At 40.9% G+C, this 19,160-nt stretch overlaps 1 protein-coding gene across 1 annotated transcript in view; it reads left to right on the top strand.

The window, feature by feature from the left end:
* Positions 1 to 19,160, top strand: part of LOC124615301 (NFX1-type zinc finger-containing protein 1-like) — a 268,918-nt gene that overhangs the window by 84,766 nt on the left and 164,992 nt on the right. The window contains exon 5 of the mRNA XM_047143088.1: positions 7,374 to 7,517. Within this exon, the coding sequence (XP_046999044.1) occupies positions 7,374 to 7,517 (144 nt within the window). The remainder of the gene's footprint in view (positions 1 to 7,373; positions 7,518 to 19,160) is intronic.

The raw sequence follows: 19,160 nt of genomic DNA, 5'->3' as shown, positions 1-19,160 counted from the left end.
AGGAGTTCTGGGAGCCGGGGTGATGGAAAACTTTTTTCGATGTGTGTATTAAAAACGATACTCCAGACAATGAATGTAGGAAAAAAATGTGCAGAACCATTTCCAGAAAGAGCAAGAATGGAAAATGATCAGTAAAATCAGTATTTTTCACATTGGTCAGTTTTAGTCTGTATTTTTCAATTTTTAACTGTAAATGTGTTATGTGCATGACGGATTGAAAAATTAGAAAATGCTATTGATAATTCCCTGGGTTAAACGATTCTTAATCTCCATATTGTGAATGTCGTCCAAATGATGTGAAGTTAATGGAAGACAATTTTAAAAATCTGTCAGAATTTTCCTCTAGATGGGTGACATTAGAACCACCTGGAGAGAGACTTTTAGAACTATGGTCAGCTATTGATAAATACAGTCTTCAGTTCATACCACAGCACAAAAGCAGTTCTTTAAAAGAGAAGAATGTTGTTAAACTACTAATACAAAAATGCAGAGAAACTAGCTGCAGTTCTTCCATTTGGGTAGAATGAAAATGCAGTAACTGACTAATGGAAACTATTGACATTAGAAGAAGAAAAACAAGGCAGTCATAAGAACTCTATGAACATTTGGAGAATCAAAATCCCTTACTGTTAAGAAAATTGTGAAGGCTACAGTTGCACTTACGCGTGGCATAATTCATGCCTGGTGTACAGAAATGTAATAATCTCATATATGTATACGGATGGCATAGTTTATATTTTAAGTTTTCTAAATAATGGTAGACATGGTTCTTTGTGATTTGCAGTGCACATATTTCATATGATTTTTTTCTGTATTTTTAGTGTCTGCACTATGTTTATCGAGTTACCCCAAAAAACAATACCATACCTAATAACGGATTCGAAGTAGCTGCTTGTTTATGCTACTTTTCGTGTGTCCATGTCATTTGCAGTTGATAATATTTGCATTGCAAACGCAAAGCTGATCAGTTTGTTTGCCAGCTATTCAATGTGTTCCTGCTAGCTCAAATTTTTATCTACATTTAAACCTAAGAATTTCTTCTATATCTTGGTTGTTGTGTACAATCTTAGTCTGCACACATTTTGACTGTTTGGTTGTGACGTGCATCACATGAATCTTAGATATGTTTGGATTCAACCCATTGAGCTGCAAAACCAAGTTTCTAAGGTACTGAGGGTACTGATCACAGATTTAGGAATTTTTTCTGAATTCTGATCTTCAACTAAGACAGAAGTACAAGGTGCATTTTTTAAGTAAGTACCATTTTGAAATTTAAACAAGACGTGCTAAGATATCTCAATAATTTTATTTTTACATGAAAGCCTGTACCTTAATCTACTTTTCTACATAATTTCCATCCATATTGAGGCACTTGTCATAACGTTGTACCAGTTTTTGAATAACCTCCTCATAGAAGTCTGCTGCCTGATTTGCTAACCACTGCATCACCACTGTTTTGACTTCGTCATCATCTTGAAGATGCTGACCTCCCAGGTGTTTCTTCAAGATGAAACATGGGTGGCCTACGTCACACCAGAATCAAAGCAACAGTCCATGGAATGGGGGCATTCAGATTCACCCAAAAAAGTGAACTTTAAGCAAACAAATTCTGCCCGGAAAATCATGTGCACAGTTTTTTTGGGACAGAAAAGGAGTATTGCTTGTGGAATCTGTGCCTCGTAATGAGACAATTGATGCAGCAGCTTACTGTAAGACATTGCACAATCTGCGCCATTCAATTCAAAACAAAAGATGTGGCAAGTTGAGCAGGGGCATTGTTTTGCTGCAAGACAATGCCCGTCCACATGTGGCGAATCAGACCAAAGATCTCATCACATCTTTTCGATGGGAAACTCTAGATCATTCTCCATACAGCCCCGATCTTGCACCCAGTGACTGCCATCTGTTCCTGCACTTGAAGAAACACCTGGGTGGTCAGAGTCTTCATGTCGAAGTCAAAACAGTGGAAGATGCTGACCGCCCAGGTGTTTCTTCAAGATGAAACATGGGTGGCCTACGTGCAGTGGTTAAAAAGTCAGGCGGCAGACTTCTATAAGGAGGGTATTCAAAAACTGTTACAACGTTATGACAAGTGCCTCAATATTGACGGAAATTATGTAGAAAAGTAGGTTAAGTTACACACTTTCATGTAAAAATAACATTAATTTCAAAACGGTACTACTTAAAAATCATGCCTCATATCATCCTGTGAACAGAAGTGATGGGGAACTGATATTTAACGGTAAGTCATTAACGTAGAAGAGAAATAGGACTGGGCCTAATATGGAGCCTTGTGGAACACCCTGAGATATTTTTGCAGACAGATAAACAATATTCACCATTTGAAGAAATACTAACACTTTGCTTTCTGTAAGATAAGTAGGATTTGAGCCATTGTAGGGCACTGCCGCTAATGTCATACTTTTCGAGTTTGTAAACAAGCAATGCATGGTTTACAGAATCAAACGCCTTTGTGAGGTCGAAGAAAATTCCTGCCACTTTATTTCTCTTGTCTAATGATGTACTTATTTTCTCAATGAAACTGTTTACTGTATCTATGGTGTTTTTCCCCTGCTGAAAACCGAATTGATTGTTTAGAATAACAGTATATTTTGCAATGAAGTTTTGGATTTCTGCTACAGGAAGTTTTTCAAATATTTTAGATAGGACTGGGAGAATCGAGATAGGACTGTAATTTCCCATGATCTCTCTTGATCCCTTCTTGAAGAGTGATTTGACTTCAGCATATTTCAGTACCTCTGGGAAACAGTCCTCTTCAAAACAATGATTTATTATTTGAGCTAGTGGGTTTGCAATTCTATTGTGTACCACTTTAATAACTTTGGTGGGTATTCCAACTCAGCCTGCAAATTTTTTGTTTCTTAATGTTAGAATAGCATTTTCTACATCCTCCACAGAAGAATTCTGTAAAGTTTTCGGTGTTTTCACCTAGGCCAAAGAGATTTACTTTGTTGTGATAATCTGTTAAATCTACATCAGACTTGACTACATTTGTAAAGAATTCATCATTAAAGTACTCTGGTATTTTAGTTGGATTTACAGTAGTATTGCCTTCAATGTCAATTTTTGAAATTTCTTGGTTACAGGCCTTAACACCTAACTCAAGATTTAATGACTGACCACACAGCCTTTGTCTTATTTTTATGATTTAAAGTTAGCCTGTTATTTGCCAGTTGTTTTGCTGCCCTGACAACTCTTTTAAATATGGTTTTATAGAGTCTTAATATATTTAATGAAATCAATATCTTTATTATATTTTAGTTCTCTGTGTAGTTGCCTTTTCCTTTCACTGGAAATTTCTATGCCCTGGTAATCCACTTTACTTTATTTGTTACTTTATTGCTGCAGAGCCTAGGTGGAAATCTTTCATTAAAGGCACCAAGAAAACAATTTACGAATTTTGCAAAGTTTTTGTCAGTGCAGTTACAATGATCAACAGGCCATGTTTTCTCTTTTAGCTTATCACTAAATGTCAGCAAGTTTTCTTTGCTAAAGTTCCTGCTCATATGAGTTCTCATATGTGAAATGTTCCTGTTGCCTGTGGCAGTTCGATGAACAATGCACAATGATCTGAAATACCTGGATCTAGACAAAGTTTATACACATCTTCATATACATAATTAGTTAGAACTTTGTCAATACATGTTGCCGATTGCCCATTGTCTCTGGTAGATTCTAAGAAATTCAATTTGAAACCATATTTCTTTACTAAGTCAGTGAATGTTGAAGCGCGGCTACTATCACATGTGATATCGACATTAAAATCAGTAGCTATTACATTTTTTTTCTGTGCAAAGGTCTTGTAGTGTAATTTGAAGCTTAGATAAGAATAGTTCTGTTGTTGATGTTCGTGGAATTCTGTTTCTTGAGATTATTATAACATTTTCTAGTGAGTCCGCTATTTTTACACAACAGCTCTCAAACACACATTCTTCATTTAAATAATTAAAACAGTTTCTGGTCTGATAATTTGTATCACTATGTAGAAGTGTACATGAGCCTCCAAGTGACTTGTTCCTTCTGCAGGAGCTACTTGCTAATTAGAAGTTCCCTATTTGGTTTAGAATTTTAATTGTGTCCTCAGTAAACCAGTGCTCATTTAAACAAACAACTCTAATATTTGCAGATTCTGACAGAATGATTTCCAATTCATCTATTTTGGAGCTTCTATTGTTAGAAGCATCAGTGTTTAAACCATTTATATTCCAGTGGATAACACACCTACTTTGACTGTTAGTTAAGGGCTTTAGCACATTTTTTGCCAGAATGTTTCCATTGCACTCATCTTCAGTTTATCCAAGTTACCAGAATACATTACAGGTCTATTCATTTGCTTGAAGATAAAATCATCCGTTCCTAACTCCATGTTTTGATTGCTAACTGCATGGACACAACATTGGTATTACAGAAAACAATTACTTGTGGGATCTGTTGTTCATTGGCACATGAAAAATATAATTTATCACCCGGTTGATATGTGTCTTCTGCACAAAAATTCACGGTATGTGGAGCATATTATGTCTAGTGGGACATGAAGAAAGATTATCAGATAGTAAAGATGTTCATATATTGAACAAAAAATGCATTGAAGGTAACAGTTCAGCATTAATGAAGTCATTCACACCAGCTTTTAAACAACCTACTTTGAAGGCACAATACACTTAATTGGAATACAGCATGAAAAACATTTCATGATACATGTTAGGGCATTTGCATAGAGATATTATTTATGTACAGCATATACTATGGGAAAATACCAAGAAAAGTATTGTCAACTTTGCTGATTCGTTACATCACATTCTTCCGTGTTATATGGCTGCGGTCCATGGAATTCTTCTATTCCTAATGTTTCGTCCAATACTACGTTGGACATCCTCAGAGGTATGGCTGGTCCTGCTGAGTCCTGCCGACCAGCAGGACCAGCCGTACCTCTGAGGATGTCCAACGTAGTATTGGACGAAACATATGGAATAGAAGAATTCCATGGACCACGGCCATATAACCCGGAAGAATTATCAACAATACCATCCAGTCGTGAAAGCCTTCATTGGATGTTACATCACAATCTTGTAGGAATATTTTTAGGAAATGAATAAATTTCTCATATACTGTATGTACATAGTAAACTTATCATTTTTTTCTGTAAATTTTCCCTGAATATTGGAACTGAGTTGGCATTTACAATTCTGTGAAATTTTGGTTTTCTTGTCTTATCTCTCACTTGATTGACTATCGATGCTTTATTGATACTGTTTGACCATCATAGTCAGTAGAGGGTAAAAACTGTAGAGGAAGACAGAGATTGGAATTCATACAGCAAACAATTGAGGATATAGGTTGCAAGTGGTATTCTGAGATGAAAATGGTGGCACATAGGAGAGGAATTTATGGAGGGTCGCATCAAACCAATCAGACAAACCATTTGCTATGGTGCTCACATGTATTTCATGAAAGCTAGTTGGATTTAGAGTATCAGTCACTGCTGCACTATGTTCTCCTTTTCTTTTTGGTAATCTTAGTGTGCACATGTGTGTGTATGTGTGGGGGAGGGGTATGGGAAGGGGGGGGGGGGGGGGTTGGCAAGCCAAACCTGGGTGTCAGCAAATCAAAGTGCAGTGACCAGAACTGCCAGATGCAAACTCTGAATATGGATTTTACAATACAATCACTTTCCGGTTGTTCTACCCTTTCTGATTGTTTAATGAAGTTTAAAATATTTATTGTTTGGGACTTACAGTCTTTATGAACTGCTGTCTTGTATGTGTCCATATCCATTACTGAAATACAGCACTCATCGAACTGTTCAGTGTTATATTCACTGAGATCCACGTTCCAGAACTTTACTATTCTTTTTCTATATTTAGTCTTATTTTGCTCACGACCTAGTGGGAGTGACGTGCTATTAGGTGCGAGCCCATTTACCCAGAACAATGAAACTTCATTAAGTTTATGAACAAACGCAGTAATAGTCTCTAGGTGCAAGCTTATTCAGTCACTGTACACTGGAATGTCCTAGTAATGGCTGTAGGTGGCTGCAGTCAGTGGTAGACTGAAGTCCTGCAAGACAGAGAGCTCAGAATCCGTGATGAAGTTGACGACGCACAGTGGAGGTGGCACTCTGTGATGACCTGGTGGTTTGATTTGCAATATGTGATGTGCCCTGCAGTCTTCACTTGTGGTAGAGTAGAAGTCCATATATGTGGTGTCTCGTTAGCCGATAGCTCGGACATGGGTGTCAGAGGCAACACCCCACAAAGTAGTACAGAGGAAGCTCTCAGTGAGGACGCAGGGGTTGAACACACAGCTGGCAAAGTGCTCCACAGTATTCAGCGGAGGACTTGAACTGAAGGGACCATGAGGTGTGACTGGTGCATGATTGTTGCAACTATGTGTCTAGTTATTTGGGAACTCTGTAATTAGCAAACTTTTATGCTAAAAAGGGCCTAGTGAAAATACTGGAAATCACAGCGATTCAACAGACTGGTTATACTGACTGCATTGGGAAATTAGTCAACCCAAGTAACCTCTTACCGGAATATTCAGGTGAATACGTGAGGTGTGACCATTTGAGGGGCATCACATCAATTGCCTACATTCTGTTGCATGATTGCTGGAGCTCTGCATATGTGTGTTCAGCATAGCAGCCAGTAAATAATACAACCAGTTGTGGAAGTCTTCATTGTATGATTTGTTACTGTGTTCCCACCACAAGTATCTTCACTGTCTTGATGCCGTACAACTTCCACAAAACCATCACATTTCTTGGAATACTCTCTCATCACATCTCACAGAGCAGAAACATGTTTTTTATTGATTGTTTTTTGTGTACCTCTTGTCTCTCGTTATTTAGTATGCATTTCTAAATCTAGATTATTGAAATACTGTTTTACCTTTCCCAAATTCTGTTTTGTGAGGTTCAACAGTCAAACCTCCAGCAAAAAAAGTAATTGTGTTTATTCTTACTGAGAAAGAAATGAAATGGTGATAAGGCATTATTGGCCTTGAGACTATGTCTAGGGTTGTTTGGTCACTTGGTGCAAGTCTTTCTATTTGACGTTTCTTCAGCAAGCTGCATATTGTTGTGATGGAGATGTTATGAAATGATTAGGACAGCACAAACGCACAGTTACCAAATGAAGGAAATCTCTGAGCCGACTGGGAGTCACACCCGGGATCCCATGATCTAGAGGCAGGGCTTCTAAGCACTGTACCACAAAGCTGAGGGCATTCTTATAGAGAAATACCAATTGATAATGATAACGGCTCTTTGTAATAACCAATAAATGTTTGTTGAATGTCTTTGTAAGAATATTGCAGGAATTTGTGGCATCTGGAGTTTTCTTTTGTTTTAGGTACCTGGCTTAAAGAGCTACCGTAACCCACATGAAGGAGATTTCCTTGTTGCCCTCTGCAGGCACCTCATTCTACAGGGACATTCTCCAGAAAATATTACTATATTAACAACATATGTGGCTCAGGTGTTTTATATTCAGCAGGTAAATTTTTTACATAATCCTATAGTGTGTATTTTTTCCTGACACTACAGCCATTTTGAAAGGATTAGTAGAATAGCATAGAGTAAAGGGCAATAAAGCTTGCTATTTTTGAAGAATAGTACAGTTTTGAATTAGTTTTAAATTAGATTTCCAGAAAATTATATATATGAATAATAAATTATTTCATCCCAATCACAAAAACTTATGAAATTTGTGGCAGCCCAAATTGAAATACATATTATAACTGAAGCCTGATCCTACATCATCTTACAAAGATTAATCTGTGCGAGCTGCGCCTAGTAATCTTGAAGTTCAAATAAAGCATTAAGTCTGTTTAAGATTACAGAAAAACACAATTAAATTTTGACAAAAAACTGTTAGTTTCATGACAATTAGTTGCCATTGGCTGGCAGCTGTTCCATTTCCTTCTGTAATTTCTCAGCCTAATTGCAAGAGCACCTGCCCATAAAATGCATTCCCTACTGATGTCATGAGATGGTTATTTTAATAATTAAACAGATTTAAATGGCATGAATATATCATGAATGGGGAAATAACTTAAAAATTAGTTACTTGTGTTCACTGAGTAGTAAAGCTGATGACATTGCTAGCTTTCAGACAAATCCTCCTTCAGAATCAATAGAATAAACATACACATTCACACAAATCCATCATGACTGTATTGTCCCAGATTGCCACATTATATGGATACAACATATCACACGTGCACTGATCCTGTTGTGACCATCCCCACAAATCAGCTGCAAAGGAGCATTCCACTGATAATCCAGTAGAAACTTAACAACAACCTTGGTCATAAAATTATGAACATCCAGCTTCCAATCCTTTCTGTCCCTGCCAAATTGGTATTCACTGCTCATCCAAACTATAAAATGTCCTGGTACATCCATATATCCCATCTTAACTCCCAGTCTCTTAACACATGGAACCCGTGGAACATCCAGGAGCAAGGCCCATCTCAGGCACTCATCCAGCACATCCTATTCCATTCCCATCATAGAGAGGTCCTTTCCCATTAGAGGGATGGCCATATGTGAAAACAGCCATATCATGTAGCAGCTCTCTTTAACTTCTTCACAGTATTTTATTTGGGCACGATTATCAAGCATCTGTCCATTCCATTGAATGGCCTCTCCCAAACTGTGGCTGAGAGCACAGTTTGAAGTGTAACAACGTGGATTTGATCCAACTGCCATTCTGCTCTTTTTAGTAGTATTTATTTCTTTTCTTTCAAATAATTCCACAATGGTGGCATGTACAGAAATACCAAATTCATATTTACGTAATAAATGTGGTAATCTTATTATATACATCCTAATTTAACTGTACATCCCAGGATTGCCAGGATGATGAGAGAAGATAACTCCAGTAGCCCCAGACCCATCTGAAAGCAGGAGTGAAATGCAAAGATGAATGAACTAAGCCATTTAGTATCCTCTCTAGGTGGCAGCTCAGAACGAGAGAGAGAGAGAGAGAGCGAGAGAGAGAGAGAGAGAGAGAGAGAGAGAGAGAGATTTTTCAGTCATGGCTCCGGGAGCCTTCAGTCTCACGGGTCGAGTGATCTGATGACTGATTTGTCTGGCAAGGCAGCTTTGAGCTTTGCTGGCGATGATTTGGTCTATTCTGACATGAACCTGTCGATTGTCGTCACATCAGCTGAAAGGCAATGGGGGGGGGGGGGGGGGAACTTGCATTTGGGGCCCGGGTATATCTAGTACGTTCCCTCCCCTCTCAACATCAGCTGAAAGGCAATGGGCAATGTAGGTGGACTCTTTGTAAAATTTAAATAATGAAAATTACTTGCATTTGGGGCACCTTGTACATCTCCTCCCCTTTCTCTGAAAGAGTTCATCGCCATTTAACTTTATGATCGCAGTGGGGCCGTAAATCTAGGGGGTAACAATATTTGATCTTCATTTAACAATACAATATTTTAACTTTATTTAACAACTAAAACCTTGAATCTGAGTATAATTGTTATGTCACCATTGTCTGACTGCAGTTATTGACACTGGACTATGACAGCGACAGCATTACAAAGGTAGCTGGAGCTGGTTTCAGAGATGGCTTTGAGGAGTACAAACAACTGGAACGCTTGAACTACAAGGATTGATACATGTGTACAAGTCGGGATGGTTAGATTTGTAGCAGTAGTAGAGAAGGTAATGGTCCAGATGTAGTTTTTAATAGAATAAAATGCTGACATTGAAACACTTCCTCGTCAGACTGGGTTTGGTCAGTTTTAGAACAGGGCAGGGCCCAGTGTCCTTACAGTGACTGGGTAGCCAACCAGGTGGCACTGTTTGCCAACCTGATGAGAAGGCAGATCGGAATCGTGGAACAGAATTTTGGTACACAACAGTTTGTTTTAGCTGTAATCAGGGGAAATGGAAGCATTGTAAGTCATATTTATTTAGAGGTCATCATCACCAATGATTATGGCCTGTAAGTAATGTTGTAACTATCTAATTGGCCCAATAAAAGTCAAACAAACAAACCATGTCAGCTACCTGATTAAATATTTCTGAGCATCAGCCAGAATGATGTATGAAGTGAAATAACTTTGACTAATAAAATTATACAATGATGACAGCAAAAAATGATGCTTCTCATTCTATTGGTATGTCTTATAAACAAGAAATACATCATTTACAGCAAACACCTTGAGGATTATTCCTTCGATCCAAATTTATGTGATTGCACAAGTGAGGTGATAAAGTCCAAATCAGTTGAATAGATTGATGGTAAGAATAACCCATGATAGTAAAACAACATCAAATGGACACAATCCCCCCTGCGGGTCCAGGGGTTAGAATAGGCCCGAGGTATTCCTGCCTGTCGTACGAGGCGACTAAAGGGAGTTTCACACATTTCAGGCTTTATGTGATGGTCTCCTGTAGGATTTGACCTCCATTCTTCAAAATTTTTCCAAAGAGCGAGCCAATTTGGGAAGGGCGCCTTACAAGGTGCATTGTGTCCATTGTGCATTGAGATCTTTAGCCCACTTTCTCATCGTTGCATTGCAGTCCTGCCCATTTTCCATCTCTCGGGCGAGGTCACCTCCCTGGGTGCATTTTCCACGATGCACTATGCAGTGTCAATTTCTGCATTGGTGGTGGGGCCGCCATGTACCCTGTTGGTTGTAGCCCTGTGATGCCTGCGCCATTAACTTCCCACGTATGCCGAGGGGTAGATGCCCATCCCCCTGGGGCATCGGGACCTCCGTCAATGGCCATCCTGCCAGGTGTCCTTTACTGCGGCTGGGTGGTGCCCGTGGGGAGGCCCCCTGGTCGGAGTGGGTGGCATCAGGACGGATGACACACTATGAAGCGTAGTTCATCATCTCTTGCTGGTGGTAAAACACCAGTAGTCTCTAAGCGATCACGAGCTCCAATTCAATGCACAGAAGTATGATCTCAAATCGTTCCCCTCCGTGGCCACACCGTTGGAGGAACGTCAGGCAAGGGTGGCAGCAGATGTTATTCACCCCAGTACCTTGTATGTTTGAGAGCTGATGGGGAATCTTTCATGACGATGAAGCCTTGGTTTTTTGTTGAGCATTTAGAGGACAAGTTCGGGAAGGTGGAAGGCCTGTCCAAAATGAGATCGGGGTCAGTCTTGATCAAAACAGCATCCTCTGCCCAGTCGTGGGAGTTACTCGCTTGTGACAAGCTGGGTGATGTTTCCGTAACCATCATGCCCCATAAGAGCTTAAATAGGGTCCAGGGTATCATATTTCACAGAGACCTTCTTTTGCAGTCCAATGAAGAGCTGCTCACCAATTTAGAGCGGTGAGGTGTACATTTCGCCCGGCGTGTCCACCAGGGTCCGAAGGATAATCAGGTTGCCACCAGTGCCTTCATCTTGGCCTTTGAGGGTGATACATTGCCCGAGAAGGTCAAGGCGATGGTCTACCGGTGTGACGTAAAGCCCTATATCCCTCCCCCGATGCAGTGCTTCAAGTGCTGGAAGTTCGACCATGTCTTCCCGCTGTACTTCCAGCGTCACATGCCGAGATGGTGGACGCCCATCACATCCCAATACTCCATGTGCCCCGCCTCCCATCTGTGTCAACTGTGAAGAGCACCATTTGCCTTGCTCGCCTAACTGCAGGATTCTCTAAAAGAAAGGCAAATCATGGAGTACAAGACCCTTGATAGATTGACCTACACTGAGGCTTAAGAGAAAATTTGAACGCCTGCATCCTGTGTGTATGGCATCGTCTCACACCGCCGCTAAAACAGTTCTGGCACCATGAGCTCCGCAAACCCAGGTCACCTCTCAGAGCCGGAAGACTACACCTGCCCCCTTGATGGTGGGGGCCCATTTCCCTCCCTGTTGCTCCTGCACCACCTACTTCTGGAGCAACCCCCCCCCCCCCCCCCCCTGCCCATCCCCAACCATCAGACACATCCGTCTCCACTTCTAAGCAGGAGAAGCGTAAGTCTTCTTCAGCTTCTTTCGCTGAGCCAATGAAGTCCTCCCAGCCAGAGAAACCCAAGGAGCAATGAGAGAAATCCAAAAAGAAAACCCCTAAGACCAAGGAAATTGCGGTGGCACCCACACCACCGCTACCTACAAGCTCTGCGGCTGAGGATGGGGTGGAGATTTTGGCGTCTGCTGAGGACCTAGATCTCGCCAGACCCTCAGACACAATGGATATAGACTGCTCAGGCAATAAATCGGTGGCAACAGGTGGCTCTGTGGCATAAACTGCCTCATTGAATGTTCCATGCCTTCCCAGTCTGACGATGTCATCCTCCAGTGGAATTGCGACTGTTTTTTCCACCTGCTGGCTGAGCTATGGCAACTGTTAAGCTTTACATGTGCTCCCTCCAGGAAACCTGGTTCCCAGCAATGCGGACCCGTGCTCCCTCCAGGAAACCTGGTTCCCAGCAATGCGGACCCCTGCTCTCCGCGCCTATAAGGGATATTACAGGAACTGTAGCGACTATAATCTAGTTTCAGGTGGAGTTTGCGTTTATGTTGTAAACTCAGTCTGTAATTAACATGTGCCCCTTCAAACCCCTCTTGAAGCTGTGGCTGTCAGAGTAAGGAAGACATAGGAAATAACTGTCTGCAATGTATATCTTCCTCCAGATGGTGCAGTACCCCTGAATGTATTAGCTGCACTGATTGATCAACTCCCTATACCTACCCTACTTCTGGGAGATTCTAATGTCCATAACCCCTTGTGGGGTGGCACTGTGGTTACTGGTCCATGCAGAGATGTCGAAACTTTACTGTCTCAGTTCGACCTCTGCCTCTTAAATACTGGGGCCGCCACACATTTCAGTGTGGCTCATGGTAGTTACTTGGCCATTGATTTATCAATTTGCAGCCCTGGACTTCTCCCAACTATCTGAACAGCTTTTTCCAGATGGCAACACCTGATTGCCATCTTTTTTTGACCTACGTAAACCATACGACACGACTTGACAACATCATATCCTTGCCACATTGTTTGAATTGGGTCTTTGAGGACCACTCCCGATTTTTATTCAAAACTTCCTGTTGCTCTGTACTTATACGTGTCCAAGTTGGTGACTCCCGTAGTTTCATCCATATCCAGGAGAATGGAGTCTCGCAGGGCTGTGTATCGAGTGTCTCTCTATTTTTAGTGGCCATTAACAGCCTAGCAGCAGCTGTTGGGCCCTCAGTCTGTATGCAGACGACTTCTGCATTTGTTACTGCTGCTCCAGTACTGTTGTTGCTGAGTGGTGCCTCCAGGGAGCCATCAACAAGGCGCAGTCATGGGCTCTAGCCCACCGCTTCCAGTTTACAGTCAGAAAGTCGTGTGTCATGCACTTCTGTTGACGGTGTTCCGTTCATCCAGAACCTGCACTTTACCTTAATGATGATTCACTCACTGTAGTGGAGACATATCAATTCCTAGGACTGGTTTTTGACACTCGATTGATGTGGGTCCCTCATCTTCGTCAGCTTAAGCAGAAGTGCTGGCAGCACCTCAATGCCCTCCGTTGCCTGAGCAACACCAATTGGGGTGCAGATCGCTGTACGCTGCTGCAGCTCTACAGGGCCCTTGTCCAATCCCGAATTGACTATAGGAGTGTGGTTTATGATTCGGCAGCACCTTCAGCATTGCATTTACTCAACCCTGTGCACCACTGTGAGGTTTGATTAGTGACAGGGGATTTTAGGACGAGTCCAGTGACCAGCGTACTGGTGGAGGCTGGTGTCACTCCACTGCAGATCAGACATTCGCAACTGCTCACCAGTTATGCAACACACATTTATAGTTCCCCTGAGTATCCCAATTACTATCTCCTTTTCATGCCCGCGGCAGTCCCCCTCCCGCATCAGCAGCCCAGATCGGGGCTAACGATTGTGGTTTGTGGTCCCCTCTCTCCGAACTGGATTCCTTCCCTTTACCATCTCTATTTGCAGTCCGTTCATGTACGCTTCCATGGTGTATGCCTTGGCCGCAGCTTCATTTGGACCTATTGCATTGCCTTAAGAACTCTGTTAACCCCGTCGCTCTCCGCTGTCACTTCCTCTCGATTCTTGACGTGTTCTGGGGCTCTGAAGTGGTTTACACTCACGGCTCAATGGCTGATGGTCACGTAGGCTTCACATCTTTTCATGGAGGACATATTGAGCAGCACTCGTTGCCAGTTGGCTGCAGTGTTTTCACTGCAGAGCTGGCGTCCATATCTTGTGCTCCTCACCACCCTCTGGTAGCGTCCATTCAGGAGTCCACCTATGCCGTGGATCCTAGGACACGTTGGAATCTTCGGCAACGAACTTGCCGACAGGCTGGCCAAACAGGCGAGCGAAAACCGCTTCTGGAGATAGGCATCTCCTAAGCTGACCTGCGTTTTGTCTTACACCACAGGGTTTTCCAGCTTTGGGAGACGGAATGGCACATAATAGCATGCACAACAAACTGCGTGTCATTAATGAGACTATGAATGTGTGGAAGTCTTCCATGTCGGCCTCTCGCAGGGAATCAGTTGTTCTCTGCCGGCTCCGCATTGGCCATACATGGCTAACACATGATTACCTACTCCGTTGCGAGGACCCACCTCAGTGTCGCTGTGGCTCCCAAATGACAGTTGTCCACCTCTTGCTGGACTGCCCACTTTTAGCCGCTCTGCGGCAGACTTTTAACTTTCCCAGCACCCTGCCTTCGGTGTTGGACAACAATGCCTCCACAGCAGCTTTAGTTTTACGTTTTATCTGTGAGAGTGGGTTTTATACTTCTATGTAGTTTTTAGCGCATGTCCTTTGTCCCTGTGTGTCCTCCACACTAGTGCTTTTAGGGTGGATGTTGTAATATGTTGCAGAGTGGCTGGCTTTCCCTTTTTATTCTCGTGGTTGGTCAGCTACTGTAATCTGCTTGCATGTTTTACTCTCTTCTGTTTCTAGTATCTCTCTGTTGTTTCCTTGCCCGGTTTTGTTCCGTTTAGTGTTCATTGCCTTCCCTTCATTCTTGTGGCTTTTCCTTTCTTTCTAGTTTGTGTTATATGTTTTGTCTCTTTTATCTCACACTTGTGGCATTGTTTTATTAGGAACAAGGGACCGATGACCTCGTAGTTTGGTCCCTTCTCCCGCCTTTAAACCAACTAACCAACCAACCAGATTGACACAATAATGATAATATAATAATAATAATAATAATAATAATAATAACCCACTATCCAACATGCTAAATAATACAAATTATGGATACAATATTACTGGAACATACCCACACAAAATCACACATTTGCTATACATGGATGATCTAAAACTACTGGCAGCAACAAATCAGCAACCCAACCAATTACTAAAGATAACAGAAGTATTCAGCAATGATATAAATATGGCTTTTGGAACAGACAAATGTAAGAAAAATAGCATACTCAAGGGAAAACACACTAAACAAGAAGATTACATATTGGATAACCACAGTGACTGCATAGATGCGATGGAAAAAACAGATGCCTATAAATATCTAGGATACATACAAAAAATAGGAATAGATAATACAAATATTAAAGAAGAACTAAAAGAAAAATATAGACAAAGACTAACAAAAATACTGAAAACAGAATTGACAGCAAGAAACAAGACAAAAGCTATAAATACTTATGCTATACCAATATTGACCTACTCATTTGGGGTAGTGAAATGGAGTAACACAGACCTAGAAGCACTCAATACACTTACACGATCACAATGCCACAAATATAGAATACATCACATACATTCAGCAACAGAAAGATTCACATTAAGCAGAAAGGAAGGAGGAAGGGGATTTATCGACATAAAAAAACCTACATTATGGACAGGTAGACAATTTAAGAAAATTCTTTCTAGAACGAGCAACAATCACGCATTTAAATACATCGGCTACACCACTGCAATTTCATAACTAATTCTACAACCCTTTAGATCACATAACATCAACAGATACGAAGAAAGTAAATTGGAAAAAGAAAACACTACATGGCAAGCACCCGTATCATCTAACACAGCCACACATCGATCAAGACGCATCCAACACATGGCTAAGAAAAGGCCGTATATACAGTGAGATGGAAGGATTCATGATTGCAATACAGGATCAAACAATAAACACCAGATATTACAGCAAGCACATTATTAAAGATCCCAATACCGCAACAGATAAATGCAGACTTTGCAAACAACAAATAGAAACAGTAGATCACATCACAAGCGGATGTACAATACTAACAAATACAGAATGCCCCGGAAGACATGACAGTGCAGCAAAAATAATACATCAACACCTTGCCTTACAGCATAAACTTATAAAACAACACGTTCCCACATACAAGTATGGACCACAAAATGTACTGGAGAATGATGAATACAAATTATACTGGAACAGAACCATTATAACAAATAAAACAACACCACATAACAAACCTGACATCATACTCACCAATAAAAAGAAGAAATTAACACAACTAATCGAAATATCCATACCCAATACAACAAATATACAAAAGAAAACAGGAGAAAAAATTGAAAAATACATCCAACTGGCTGAGGAAGTCGAGGACATGTGGCATCGGGATAAAGTTGACATTATACCAATTATACTATCAACTACAGGAGTCATACCACACAATATCTGCCAGTACATCAATGCAATACAGCTACATCCAAACTTATACGTACAACTACAGAAATCCGTAATTATTGATACATGTTCAATTACCCGAAAGTTCCTAAATGCAATATAACATATACCGTACAGTTAAAAGGAAGCCACGCTTCATCAAGGTCCGCGTCACTTTCCATTTTTGACCAGACATAATGTCTGAGAAAAGAAAGAATAATAATAATAATAATAACTACTCTTTGAAAGTCTCAAAACCAAGCAGTTCATAGGACAGATACAAAGTAATAATTTTAATTAAAGAAAACGATCCCAAGTGAGATCACAACATTACAATAAAATAAAAGCTATAATTGGAAGGACAAACAGCATTGGTCGTATTTTTTTGTTGTTTTATTATCCGCAAAATCGATTTTCGGTCACTTAGTGACCATCCTCAGTGCTGTAATATACAATTAAAATTTGTAGGCACATGTGATTGTTCTAAGCTTGTTGTTACCAGTGCCCAAAAATTTTAATTGTATATTACAGCACTGAGGATGGTCACTAAGCAACCGAAAATCGATTTTGCGGATAATAAAACAACAAAAAATACGACCAATGCCGTTTGTCCTTCCAATTATATCCATTATCTGGTTGTGGTGCACAGAACACTCCATGGAGTCGCCAATCAATAAAATAAAAGCTGTCATAACTTTTACAGTGGAACTTGGCCACGGCACGTGATCAGCTGGAGTGGCTATGTCTGTCCTACTACATAAAATTGCACTTGAAACACCAGTATCTAGTCATTCTCGGCATTAAAGTAGCAAGTAGCATGAGCACGGGAACCACTGCGTGAACAGTTCAGTTATGTAAAATATTGTAGAATGTCTTAATATGGGCAGTAGCTCAAGCTAGTGAGATTTGGTGGTGCTCGTGTCACATCAACTAATTCAAGGACTTCATCAATTCAGTATTGTTAGTATCCAGAAGAACTGATTAGGTAGGGAGTGCATGGAGAGAGAAGTTAAATTTCAGGATAAATAACAGAAATGTTTAGATAATGGCATTACAAGTTCCTTTCAGCTGTGGGGGGAACTGAGATTTAGGTTCGTTATGTACTAACAGAAAGCTCTGAATAGATGTTTGCTATTTTGTAGCATTATTCGGTATACGTAGGGAGTGAAATTCCAATTTCAACAAACAGTTGAAACCTGAAGAGTGTACGGGACGGTGTACAAGTAGCTGATTCTTATACAGTGGAATAAAGGTTGCATTAATTCTACCAGTGGAACAGTTGAATTTGAGAAATGAGAAACTGTTTTCAATACCTTCCTAGAAAAAATGGAGTCCACGAAAGACACTGAATAGCACTGCCAGTGCCTATTTGGTGAGCAATATCATGGAGCGGTGCTGTGTTGCTCTTATTCAGCAGCAGTCAAACAATAGGTGGTTTGGTTTGGCGAAGAATGGGATCTCATAGCTGCAGATTTCTTCAAAACAATACGGCAGTCTCCTACACAATGAAGGCTCGTAGTCTTCACTTTTGTAATACAAGCTTTCAAATTCCATGAACTTTGAACATAACTTCACTCTATCACACAGTGGTGAGAACTATACAGGGTGAAGCGAAATTCACACACTCGGGCTTTGCAGCGCGACTCCTTACATGTCAGCGATAGAAAAAAAAAGTCCCTCACAAAATTTCATCCAGCGAGTACATCCAGCAGGAAAAGGATGTTCAAGGGTGGCAATCTGGCAACACTGTAACCACATGTATGGTAAATACCTCTGTCAGCACATGTTACTTGCCCTGTGTAGTTGGTGCAGTGGATAGAGTTTTGGGTTAGCATGCAGGAGATCAGTGGTTTGATTCTGGTTTGAGGCATATGTTTTTAATTTAGTAAATGTAGTCCAGGTGGTATGGTAACTGGCATCTTAATCGTCAACCACAACTGGAGCGCGTCCTCTAGAAAACATTTGCATTTACATACTACAGTCGCAGAAATAGAAGATTGGTGAGCTTTTAAAGCAGCACTTTCCAGGTCGTGGGCGTGAATTAATTCGCACCACTTCATTTACTAGATGCGAAACCTGTTTTTCTTATATCCTTCTCCAATGGTACCATAAATTAGTACCAAGTATTATTCTCGCCTCATTCAGGTCCATTACATTTCGTTAGGGCCTTACGTTACCAGTAGGACTAGCAACGTGCTTTGTGAATACTTTTAATGGTTCCAAAAAGAACAGGAAGCTGCCGCTGACTTTGTGAACACCATAATATGGCCATAAGAAGCAGCATTCACTCTTGAGTGTGTCTTCAATACGCACAATGCCTACCATTGGTGTGAGGTTAACCTGTGTGTCACCTGCAACCGTGGATACCAAGTGTATCAGCAAATTGAGCACTGATGTGAAACTTCCTGGCAGATTAAAGCTGTGTGCTGTACCGAGAATCAAACTCAGGACCTTCGCCTTTTTCGGGCACGTGCTCTACTAGCTGAGCTACCCAAGTACGACTCACGACCTGTTCTCATAGCTTTACTTTT

Source organism: Schistocerca americana, chromosome 5, assembly GCF_021461395.2.
Source record: "Schistocerca americana isolate TAMUIC-IGC-003095 chromosome 5, iqSchAmer2.1, whole genome shotgun sequence".
Taxonomy (NCBI): Eukaryota; Metazoa; Arthropoda; class Insecta; order Orthoptera; family Acrididae; genus Schistocerca; species Schistocerca americana.
The sequence above is the reverse complement of the archived record's forward strand: the minus strand, read 5'-3'. Positions and strand labels throughout refer to the sequence as shown.